General features: G+C 37.1%; 1 protein-coding gene across 8 annotated transcripts in view; it reads right to left on the reverse strand.

The window, feature by feature from the left end:
- Nucleotides 1-1,395: 1,395 nt before the first annotated feature.
- LOC110018975 (probable ubiquitin-conjugating enzyme E2 37) overlaps nucleotides 1,396-12,676 on the reverse strand; it is a 17,496-nt gene continuing 6,215 nt past the window's right edge. For 5 of the 8 annotated variants that reach the window (XM_020716481.1, XM_020716477.1, XM_020716479.1 and 2 more), the window contains 7 exons: nucleotides 10,629-10,715; nucleotides 10,375-10,538; nucleotides 3,154-3,223; nucleotides 2,972-3,077; nucleotides 2,527-2,625; nucleotides 2,328-2,453; nucleotides 1,396-1,955 (listed from right to left, as the gene is read on the reverse strand). In XM_020716481.1, the coding sequence (XP_020572140.1) occupies nucleotides 1,551-1,955; nucleotides 2,328-2,453; nucleotides 2,527-2,625; nucleotides 2,972-3,077; nucleotides 3,154-3,223; nucleotides 10,375-10,513 (945 nt within the window). In that variant the 5' untranslated portion in view covers nucleotides 10,514-10,538; nucleotides 10,629-10,715 and the 3' untranslated portion in view covers nucleotides 1,396-1,550. The remainder of the gene's footprint in view (nucleotides 1,956-2,327; nucleotides 2,454-2,526; nucleotides 2,626-2,971; nucleotides 3,078-3,153; nucleotides 3,224-10,374; nucleotides 10,539-10,628; nucleotides 10,716-12,676) is intronic. The other 3 variants (XM_020716475.1, XM_020716480.1, XM_020716478.1) reach the window with 1 other exon arrangement.

Below are 12,676 nucleotides of genomic sequence, written 5' to 3' on the forward strand. Positions count from 1 at the left end.
GCATTTACATATATATCACACGGTTCTTATGTATTTACATATCCCACACATAAACATTCTTATTTACATACATAGGTAGCACTCAAAAGTCAAATCTTTAGCATCACATAAAACTAAAAAAATCATTATTTAAAAAAAAAAAATGAAATAACCCTTTTTATGCATAAATTTATGAGTCCAATGTTATAAATATAAAATTCAAACATTCGGAGTTATATATATGTACATGGATAGGAATTGTGTGGCAGGGCATGCAAATTTCAAAAAGAAAAAAATGAAAGCAGCAAAAAGTAAAAAGAAACATTATGATTCTGGGGCATGTGGTGAACGTTTACAGAAAAAATATCTTGCTCAAAATAACCTAATCAAAATTTTATTAGAAATCATATTAAAATCATTACTAGGGTTGTAAACGAGCGAGCTCGTGTTTGAAATCGGCTCGTGAACAGTGTGTTCGTGTTCGGCTCGATTTAAATATTTGTGTTCGTGTTCGGCTCGAAATTTACTCGTTAAACTAAAATTGAGAAAAATAGATGTAAAGTGTGGGATTCGAACCTGGATCAAATCTATACAAAAAAAGACACTAACCATATTGCCACATGAGGTGTTATGATTTAAACTTAAACATAAATATATATAATATATTATTATATAAATAATATATGTAATATATTGTTATATAAAAAATTATATATATATATATATATATTTTTTTTTTCAAGTCATTTCGAGCTGGAGGTGTTATGATTTAAACTTAGACATAAATATCTATATTATATTATTATATAAATAATATATGTAATATATTGTTATATAAAAAGTTATATAATTTTTTTTTTGAGCCATTTCAAGCCGAACACGAGTGAACAAACTATTATTCGTGTTCGGCTCGTTTACATTTTGAGCTTAAAAATTTGTTCATGTTTGGCTTGTTAGGCTTAACGAACGAGCTGAACACGAGATGCTTAACGAGCCGAACACGAGTTGTTCACGAACAACGAGCCAAATTGACAGCCCTAATCATTACATTAATTTTGAGATGAAATTATAACTATTTATTAAAAAAAATGTATTATATTATTCCCAAAATAAATATAATAATCTATTAAATTTGATTTTAAAAAATAATTTCCCACCACACAATTTTTCTAACTCAAATTTTTTTTGGGATTCAAAACTATCAAAGGTTAAGAGATTGTTTGAAATCAAATTTATTTTTATTTCTTTCTTTTATTTTTAAAAATATGTTATTTAATACACATTTTCTATATTTTTATATTTTATTTTTAAAATTTTAAAAACAATCATATTTTAACCAAATAGCTAAACATTAGCAAAATAAAATAAAATGAAAAAATAAAAGTGATCTCAAAGCCCAAAAGCATTAGAATCAAGAACAGAAGCCCGCAGGCTAAATTCTACTAAAATGCATATAGCTATCCATACCACAAAAGCAGAATGTGAATTCATGGCTGCCGTATTCAAAATCTCTAACAAGAGCCAAAAAAACTGTTGTATCTGTATAGCTAAATTCCCATATAATTCTGGTATTAATCGCACCGTTTCCCCTCAGTTCTTTTCTGCATGAGAGATGACCTCGATCCATATGGCCTGCAAATTTCTTCCTCACTTTCTTCACTATCTGAAACAATTATCATCCGTATATCTGCTGGGTCTTCCTCCACTTCACGACAGTTTTCTTTCAGCATGTTCTCGTTGACTTCTTCAATACTTCCAGTAGCAATAGAAGGCATTTGATTCGGAGCATTATTCTCTGTATTTTCACCGTCAGTAATTCTGAATGGTGTTACTGATTTCAGTGATAGCTTCCCACCCATTAGCCGAAGCTTCTTCCTATTTCCCTCGGTCTCCTCAACCGGCTCATCTGGGAGCATCTCCGCGGCTGAAACTTCCGAGTGGGGATTTAGAGAAAGAGAAGAGGGTTGTTTAGCCTCCTGCGGTTTGTTGGAGATCAGTTATCTTGGCTCAGTTGAGCGAGAAATTTTATGAAAAAGACTACGAGCTTGTTTGGGCTCAAATTTATTTTTTAGGAGTTTTGAGCATTTTCAAAAACAAACATTTCATAATCAAACATATTTTGCTTCAAATCAAAATATAAACAAACAAATGTAATGCCGGCTTCGGTTGTTTTAGCAAATCTTGTAAATCTGAATTTACTAAATCAAAATCCAAGATTTAAGGCAAAACCGAGAAGAAAAGAATTTAGAAGTGCCATTTTTGTTGTCAGGCAAAAGTGAAGGTAAATCCCACTTAAATCTGTTGTTAGAAAGCTCCTAAGAATTTAATGCTAGGAAACTGTTCCTCACCATATTCAGATTTTGAAATATGCTGTCATCAACATCCTTCGCTGTAGTTTGGGGATTAGCATATCTCCTAGTCCAATCTCGCGCCTTCTCATCGAAAACTTTTTTGTTGTACTTGAACTCCCTACTCTGCAAAATTATTTTTTGATGAAATAGATTTCTTTTATTTTACACTTTATATCAATGCTACTACACAACTTACAGCTTCAGCCATTAGTCCATCGTCCGGGTTGGGCTCACTCAGTAACAAGCCAATGCTCATCATTACTGTAGATATGTTCAAAGATGGTTGCCATGCTCCCTGCATTCCCACATAGGGGCATTCACATACATAACAAAATTTTTATGTATTTACATATCTAGCACCAAAAACATTCATATTTATATGCATACAACTCAAATCTTTAACATTACAAACATTAAAAAAATATCATCGTTATTTTTTTAAAAATAGAATGCAACTTTTTATGTACTTTGTGACCCCAAAGTATTAAATATCTAACTTTGGATGTTGGATATGTAAATACTTAAGAATTGTGTGGTATGTATTTGTATGCTTCACTTCCATATATGTATGTATGTATAATTTCAGATTAACTAATTATTGTAAATGTTTATAACAAAAAGGCAGCTACACTGAGGCTTACTTTTGGAGGCAAATTGAGAATATCAAGACAGATCCTTCCTCCATTGTCAATGTTAGGATGGTAGATAGGGGTCACAAAAGTTACATTAGGTGGCTGAAAAGGATACCTGTATTTTTTAACACAGCGGAGATAGTGATTACTGTTCTAAAATTATGAAGCGCGAAGAACAAAAAGTTCAGAACCTCTCAGGGATTTGAATCTTAAGAGTAAAAAGTCCTTCGCTGTATACCGTTCCTTCGGGCCCTCTTAATCCTATAAAACATCATTTAAGGAAGTAAAATTTTATTGTACAAGTAGATGCAACTACAAAGATCAATGTTGCTCCCTTAAAAGAAAATTTCATAAAAAAACTATTTGGCCTCAGTTTCATTGGTGAACCAATGGAATTTGTGTCATCCACTTTTGTTACGTGGGCAGGAGTGAGCACAGTTTGATTTGGTTTCAATTGTATTTGAACCAAACCAAGCCTTATTTTAAATTAATAAATCAGAACTGAAACGTTAAAATATGAAACCAAACTGAATCAAACCAAATGGCTTTGAACAAAGATTAATATGAATTTATACATTCTTGAATCAATATCATAGAAATAGTTATAAATATTTTACTTACAAATATGCATTTAAAAATTATGGGAAAATGATACCATAGATCAAGATAACATATAAATAATATGAGTTAATTATTTTATATTCTCCAATAACCTATCACTTATTTACAAAACTAATTTAGTTTGTTTTTTTTTCTTTTTGATAAATTTACACAAGTATCACATAATTCTTATTGGTTTACAAAGTTAACACCTACATTTTGATACTTACATTTATAACAACTTGGTGCTATAAAATAAAGAATTATTTCATGAAAAAGCTTGCTATTTTATTCAACATACATGTTTACATAGGTTTTACAATGTTTAACAAATAAATCAAATAAAATCCTCTAATTACACAACCCAATAAAACAGTTTAATTACACATAACTAACAACACTCTCCCTCAAAATGGGTGAAAGATATTCTCTAAGCGGATCTTGTTACATAATCTAGCTAACTCCACTGAACTAAGTCCTTTAGTGAGGCACTCAACCACCTGCTCTCCAGTAGCTACATGATTTTGTTCCAACAATCCATTATTCAGCTTCTCCTTGATGAAGAATCTATCAATCTCTACATGTTTAGTTCTATCGTGTTGCACCGGGTTGTAAGTAATGTTGATTGTCGATTTATTGTCACACCACAACTTCATTTAATTTGATTCATTTGAGTTCAACCAACAAGGCCTTCAACCACATCATCCTAACAACTCCTAATACTATGAACCTGCATTCTGCCTCTGGTTTGATCTTGCTACAACTTACTGTTTCTTGCTCTTCCATGAGACTAAGGCCCCGTTTGAGGCAGCTTATTGGGAGCGGCAGTGTTTTGAAAACGCCGCCTCCCTATTTGTTTAACATGTTCGCACTGCGTCACGTTGGTTAAATTACTTTACTCCTTCGACGCTGCCCGAGCTCCGCGTCCAGCGTTAGCCATCCGCGTTGCCCTAGGAATTCCGGAGGTGCCCTCGATCTCCCTTGCCTCCTCCATCGCTAGTTTCCTTTCTGGTTCGTCGCCCTAGAGGAGATCGAACCTTCTTCCTTTCAAAATTTTCGTTCCTGATCATCATGTATCATTTTGATTACCCTAGCTGTGAGCCGTGGAATGCTTTCTTCTCTGATCTTCTCTCTGAGTAGTGTTGATGCATGAAATGAAAAATTTTATCTTTTTCAGGGGAAATATGATGAGAGTTGCCCAGTTTAGATCTATGACATTAGTTGTTTTGGGGATCCTGAGGCTTCTGGCATTTTCTCTGGTTTTCGGTTTTACACATGTTGAGAGTTGTTTTGGGGATCCTGTGGATTCTGTAATTTTCTCTGATTTTTCGGTTTTACGCCTCTTGAGAGTTGTTTTGGGGATCTTGTGGCTTCTGGCATATTCTCTGATTTTGGGTTTTACGCATGTTGAGATATGTTTCATTTTCAATACCCCGATATTTTGGCATTTTAACTGGTTGTTGGATTTGGGTTGCTAGCTGCGATCCTGAATTTGGTTTATTATGGACTACCGTCTCCGTTGCTCACGTCATGTTAGTCTCGTATCTTTGGAATGCAGTTCTATGGTTGTGCCAAGGGTGTTTCAGCTCGTTGTTCAGCTCGTTGCTTGTGCCAAGGGTGTTTCAGCTCGTTGCGGTTTCTTCCGGTGGGCTGACAATCCCACCAGCAGTCCTTCCAGCAGTCATGGGAATGCGATGTTTTCCGAGGTTGATAGTGCAGATGAAGAGAGACATAGCTAGAGTTTCAAATTAAATATTTTAATATTTCTCATTGTAGTTGTACTTGTTTTTATACTTTTTTTTTTATTTTTTCAGGTACTTACGAGAATGTGAGAACTGTATGTTATCTTTTGGAACTGATCAGTGATGATTGTATGCTTCTGCACTATATGTTTCTGCACTACCAATAAGCTATTCTGAATAAGCTGTCCCAAACAGTTTTAGCAGACGGGCAAGAATGTCATTCAACTACCAATAAGCTAATATGAATAAGCTGCCCCAAACAGCAGACCAGATTATTCTGATAATCCAGATTATTCTGATAATTATTCTGATAATCTGCAGATTATTCTGATAATCTGCAGATTATCAGATTATCAGAACAATCTGCTTATCTGCAGACTATAAATAATCAACAACTGCGTCAAACATACCCTAAGTTTCTAACTACAAATTTGTAGTATCCTAATATGGATCGTTTGTCATCAACACAACTTGCCCAGCCAGAATTACAAAAGCCCACAAGATTTACATGCCTATTCTTCCTAAATATCAATCATTTCCCTGGTGCACTCTTTAGATACCTTAGAATCTGATACACTGCATTCATTTGACTATTTCTTGAATCATGCATGTAGCGGCTCATCACACTTACTACAAAAGAGATATCGGGTTGAGTGTGACACAGATAGATCAGGCGGCCCACCAGTCTCTGATAGCTCTCACGATCAACCGATTCGCCTGCCTCTGCACTAACCTTAACATTTTGATCAATTGGAGAGACTACAGGTTTGCACCTCAGCATAAATGTCTCCATAAGATGATCCAATACATACTTTCTCTGGAATAGGACCATCCCCTCAAGTCCATGACCACTTGAATCCCAAAAAGTATATGATCTATCCCTAATCCTTTAATTCAAATTTCTTCCCCAAACTTCCCTTTAGTTGAGCAATCTCTGCTTCATCATCACTTGTGATAATTATGTCATCCACATACACAGAAAGTATAGTAATGTGACATTCATGTTGTCGAAAGAACATTGAGTGGTCTACATTGATCAGTGATATCCCAAGCCAACCATCGTCATTCTAAACTTATCAAACTGCGTTGGAAGAGACCGATTCAAGTCATACAGTGACTTTCTGAGCCCACACACCTTGCCCACTATCTGGGATGTAATGAATCCTAGTGATATCTCTATATATACCTTCTCTAGTAACTTTCCATGAAGAAAAATATTTTACACATCCAGTTGGTGGAGACTCCATCCACCATTTACTATCAGAAAAGCCAATGTCCTCATCGTACTTATCTTTACAACTAGTGCAAAGGCTTCATCGTAGTCAATATCATACATCTGACTGTATTCTTTTTGTCAAGTCATGCTTTGTACATTTCCACCTTCCCTTATAGAGTTTGTTTTACTGTGAAGATCCACTTACATTCAATTATCTTCTTCTCTACTGGTAGTGGTACAATCTCCCATGTTCGGTTTTTATCAAGAGCTCCAAAATCTTAAGGCATCGCCGCTTTCCAATTAGGATCTTCTATAGCAACCTGCTATCACTTGGGTATAAAGAGAGTCCAATGGTGCAATGAATGCTCCATGCAAAAGTGAGATATTAGAATAAGAAATAAAGTTCGCAATGTCAATTTGCAACCCAAAATGATCGGGAGGATGTCCCCCATTGTTTCGGAAAGTTCTCCTTAACGTTGGGGGTGGGTGTAGATAGATGAAGAATAATATCACCAAAGAGCTTTAAATCAAAAGTGGATGATTTAGGTGTTCCAAGAGTTGGGAAAGACCATGATAAGGAACTTGTTGAAACTGCAGATTTTGTTCCCTCAGTTTGCTTCTTCCTCCGCGTATACACCCTTAGCTCACCTTCAACTTGAATCCCACCATCTTTGGGTTCGATATCCTCTATTTTCATCTCCTCGGTTGATTCATCCCCCATCACAGGACATGACATTTCTCCCACTTGCACCACTCCATCACCACTGCTATTCAGTCTCTTTTGCCTCATATCTCCAGTGGTTGTTGAGTCGCGAAAGGGTAAATTTACCTTCAGAGTGTAGTATGGTTCAAACTTTCTGAATGAAACATCAATACTCACAAAGAGTCTCTTCTCAACCGGGCTCCAACATACATAACCCTTCTGAGTAGCAGCATGTCCCGCAAACACATAATTCACAGCTTTAGGATCTAACTCCCCTACAGATGACCTATTGCCTTTCACAAAGCATAAACATCCAAATACCTTCAATAAAATGATCAAATTATTGTCTCCTTTTAGCATGACATCCACTCTAGCATGCTTGAGGGCATCTTCTCAATCAATTGACTGGTCGTCAATAAGTGTTGTGAGACATTCATTGTCATCATCATGCTCCAGTCTACCTCTAGAAGATGTTGATTCTTACTCTCTATTACTCCATTCTGTGTTGGTGTGTATGGCCATGTGATTTAGTGTTATATCCCTTGTGTTGACAAGTAGTCTCCAAATGCTTTTTTGATATATTTTGGCTTATTATCAGATCTCAATGCCTTCACAACTACCCGATATTGGGTCTGAATTGTCTTATGAAAATCTTCAAAGCAAGCAACCACCTCACTCTTCTGTTTCATCACGTATATCTAGGTAACACGAAAGAAGAAATTAATAAACAAAACAAAATAACAATAACCATTAATAGAACTAGTAGGACAAGATCCCCCATACATCAGAATGTATCAAATCAAACACAATAGAGCTATTATTCTCAAAACTAACATAAGAGCTGCTAGCGAGCTTGCCAATCTCACAAGCAACATACACCAATTTCTCCTTATTTACTTTTTCATACAAGGATGGATACAAACGACTCAATAGGTTGAACGAATAGTGTCCCATGCGCCTATAATGTATCAACAATACATCCTCCACACTCTTCTCAGATCCTCCCGCTCTAGCATTCTCAATCGTGGATGTCAAGGCTGAGTTCATTCCCTCTCTATCAAAGTACTAGAGTTTATTATGCCACGTGCCAGTCCCCTTCTTTTGAAATATCACTTTTGGAATATCAAATGAAACAACATATTTTAGTTGGAGTATATAACACTAATGGATAAAAATGTTCACTAAAAAGGAAAAAAGGCATCCAAAAAATTACACAAAGCCATGAAATTGGTACACCTCACTGTACCTTGAACAACCACGGGTTGAATGCTCTCTAGAAATGCTAAATAAGTATAAGAAAAGAACTCACTATCGACACCTGCCATAAATCGAGATGCACCAGAATCTACTATCCATTATGGTGAACTTATGGCCAATATAGAGGTAAGAGCATATGTATCACAAGCACCTTTGACTGCGTGAGCCTAACTAAAAGTGCTTCTCTTGAATGACGATAAGGTAGATGTATCCCCAGTGACATCACATGTCGCTCTCTGCTTCCTCTTCAACATCTCCAATAACTCGTGATTCTCATCGATAAAAACCACTCGTCTCTCCCTCATTCTCCACTATCATCAGACTTGCCCAGTAACCCCCTCTTTTAACCCTTTGGCCCCCACTATTATGACCTCGGCTTCTAGACTGTCCACGTCTTGCTCAGGTGTCCCACTTCTTCGCAGTTTAACACCTGCGAATCTCACCCTAAGCACTAGTCTTACTTGAGCTCAACGCAACCAAAGCTGATCGCATTCCTATAAGACCACCTGGGTAGAGGCTCTTGTCAAAACATTAGCTCCTTGTATGAGCCTGACCAAGATCTTCAAACTTCACGATCTATCTTCCCCAAAAGTTACAATCCCTTACCTCCCATAATATCTCTGTCACCTGATATTCTCAATCACAAGGATCGAAATTTAGATTACAAAAAGAAGAGAGCGAGGTAGCAACAGAAGTCCCACAACAGAAGCTCTCTCGCTCGAACAAGGCAAAACAGATCTCGATACAAACTTTGAAACCTTCACTGCTTCTCTCTGACATCCTCTTGCATGAGAGGAATTCTAAAAGTCCTAATCCTCATTGTTGCCTCTCCTGTTCACGCGAACCAAACACATGACGTCCCCGCCTTCCTTTCCCAGCACGCTCCGCCTCTCAGTTCATGAAATTATCATCGAAAACACCTTCCTTGCACAATGTCCACTGCCACTCTTCTTCTACATCGTCTGTCTCACACACGACGGAGAAATTTCGTAACTCTTAGCTCGCACAGTCCTGCAATCCTTATTCCTCCCTATACCGCGATCTGTTCTTTCCGAGTCCGCAAGAAGTCGCCGAGCCTCTCTTCCCTAGCCTCACACAGAGTCGCCGCAACCTTTTTGCTTGAAACCTTCACCCTCCTCTGCTCACACGTCGAGTGCTAGCGAGGAAACAATGTCAGAATCGCTGCGTGCAAGGACTCAAACCTCCCTGCCAGTTGATCCAAACTCCTCGCTCCATCGCTGGCAACGTGCAAGCCTCCCCGCTTCTTTTCTGTCCATGAGACTCAACTGTCTAAGAGTTGGTCCTAGCCAGTCGAAGCTTTCCAGAATCCCAGCCCTTATACCATAAAAATTTATTGATAAAAAAATATGCTATTTAATTCAACATATATGTTTAAATAGGTATTACGATGTTTAACAAATAAATCCAATAAAACACTCTAATTACACAATCCAACTAAACTATCTAATTACACATAACTCACAACAAAAACTTGTGCATAAAAAGGTGCACTTCACTTTGAAAAAGTTAATAAAGTGCTATTTTTGATGTAATGTTAAAGATTTGACTATTATGAATGAAAATATTAAAGTTTCAGTGATGTATGTAAATGCCCCCCCTCCCCTTCCCCATTTGTAATGGTTTGACCAAAAATCAAACATAGATAAAAAAGGTAACTAAAATCTCAAACCTAGACTGAAACAAACCAAATTTATCAACTTTTGATCAGCTAGTTGTTTGGTCCACCACTATAGCCAAGTACCTATGAGTTCTTTATAGAATACTTGGGGAATAAAGCATTTCTCAGCAATAAAATAGTACAACTGAACATAGGTATTGACCTCTAAAGACATTTAACTGCAATAAACGGACGGATAAAGAAAATCGAACTTACGGGCTTCAATGGTTGACAAAGAGGATAAAGAGCTATCCATCTCAGAAAGAAAGGGAAAGGAAACGCCTGGTGGGGGATCAACCACTAGCAGCTTTATCTCCTTTTGCATCCTCAGGTTCAACCGTGCAGCTTGAGCCATCGATTCAGAATTGCATAAAACACTTCTATAAATCAAAAGATAAACTCATCATTTTAACGATGATGTTTAAATCAACACTATTCTCCAGACTGATACCCTGTATAAAACGAGCAACCTGCCCAGATAAACCCTTATTAACAGAAGGAATCCAGAAATCCTTTGACGTTGTTTGTCCTCTGGGTTTTGTTAATATGCAAAACTCCTGTTGGAATTGGAAACAGTGCAGTTTGGACAAACCATGCAATTTAGTGATTATGACTGCAACTACATAAATAAGACTAAAAATTAAGATCTAGGTTTTTTCATAGTTCAATTGATGAGGCTATCTTTCAGGACAAATTACTAAAGAAAATAATACAAATACGTGATGATAGGCTGTTAAAATGGCTCATTGTTCGCGAAGAGCTCGTGCTCGACTCATTAAGAAACTCGTTTCGTTTGCTAAGTTAAAGAGCCAAGCAAGAATAATTTTTTTGCGCTTGATATATAAACAATCTGAACACGAACAAGGATTTGTTTGTTGTGTAAGACTTAGCTCAAAAAAAATTGATGAGCAGTATTTTTAAATAATATAATTGACTACAAAGTTGCAAAGATTTTATAATCAATTAAAATTATTAATTAAAAATAAAATAAAATATATTAAATTACATTTAAATGTTGTTTTAATATAAATGATAAGATTTAAATCTCGCTCTAGCGCTCAACATCCTACGTCTGCGTGATTATGGTTGTCAAAATGATTATTTGTTCGCGAACAGCTCGTTTTGGGCTCATTAAAGAAACGAGTCGAGCACAAACACATTTTTTTGTTCAAAATATAAACAAGCCGAACACGAACAGTGATATCTTTTAACAAGCCGAACACGAACAGTGATATCTTTTAACAAGCCGAACACGAGCTGAGCCTCAGCTCGTGTTCGGCTCATTTACATCAAACCTAAAGCGCTCACGTACGAGGCAATCGTTTAAATTTAAAATTTTAATGTCACGGACATCCAAAATAGAATAAGAACAAAGACCATGGGCAACTAAAATAGTGATTCTCTTTTCTCCTCGGTGCCGAAGTACAAGAATGATATTCTCGGAGGTGTTGGGTCAGCTCCCTCGTTCCCCAAAGCCTTGGCAAGCCTCTCCTTCCAAGTCAATGTTGTTGTCTCTTATGGCTTCCTGCGAGCGTGAAGTATGTCTGCCAACTGGCAGCATTGGCCCTCATGGTGGCATGCTGCAAGTTGCTTCAAGGAACAGAAACAGATTCTTTTTAGGTAGTTCTATAAAAAATAGTCTAGCCGAGATCATACTCAGTAGTAGTAGTTTAATTTTTGACCTACTTGGATTGAGGTGCTGATATATTAGATTATTTTGAAATCCTCTCCACATTTACATGAACACCTCTTCCCCTCAACATGGTAAGGGGCCTGAACACTCATAGAGGGGTAATTGATGACTTGTTTGCCCTTGTTTTCAGGCCACCAACAACAAGTGTAATTTGCCAACCTTCCTCAACTCACTTTTTGGCTACTTCTTCGTCAATAAAAATCCATTAAGGATGACTAGACAAGACCTTCGTTGGCCTAGAGAATTCAAGGCTACCTCGAAACATTTCTTTAAATTCGTTGCAATGAAGAGAGAAAAGAAACGAATAAGAAGAGAGACGGTGAAGGCTCGAATCAAAAGTGCATAATGAGAATATTGATGCCTTGGGTTGTGTTATGGTATGACTCATATACCATATCGGGACAGACGCTGGATCGAAGCGGAGCGGAGCGGAGCAGAAGAATCTGTCCAAATTGGAAAGTTACGTGGGTTGGGGTGCGGGGGCAAAGCCCCACGGTTTGGTACAGGGGTAATGTTGTAATTACATATTGTGCCTAGGTTTACTCCTGGGGTTATAAATAGGTCTGTTAGTAACCCCAGGAGGTATCCCTGAATTCTGTAAACTCTTTTCTGATTATTGAAAAGAACTCGCCGCTCTGCTCCCGAGAACGTAGGCATCTTTGCCGAACCTCGTTAAATCTCTGTGTTCTTCTAGATTTGTGTCGATTACTGTTTTTCATCGCCCTAATTTTCTCAAAAAGTGGTATCAGTGACAAGGCTGGAGGGGGGAGAAGAAATTTTCATCGACGCAGGGCGGCATATCTTGCACGACGCAGGCGCAGGTTC

This window comes from Phalaenopsis equestris, unplaced genomic scaffold, assembly GCF_001263595.1.
Source record: "Phalaenopsis equestris unplaced genomic scaffold, ASM126359v1 Scaffold000036, whole genome shotgun sequence".
Lineage (NCBI taxonomy): Eukaryota > Viridiplantae > Streptophyta > Magnoliopsida > Asparagales > Orchidaceae > Phalaenopsis > Phalaenopsis equestris.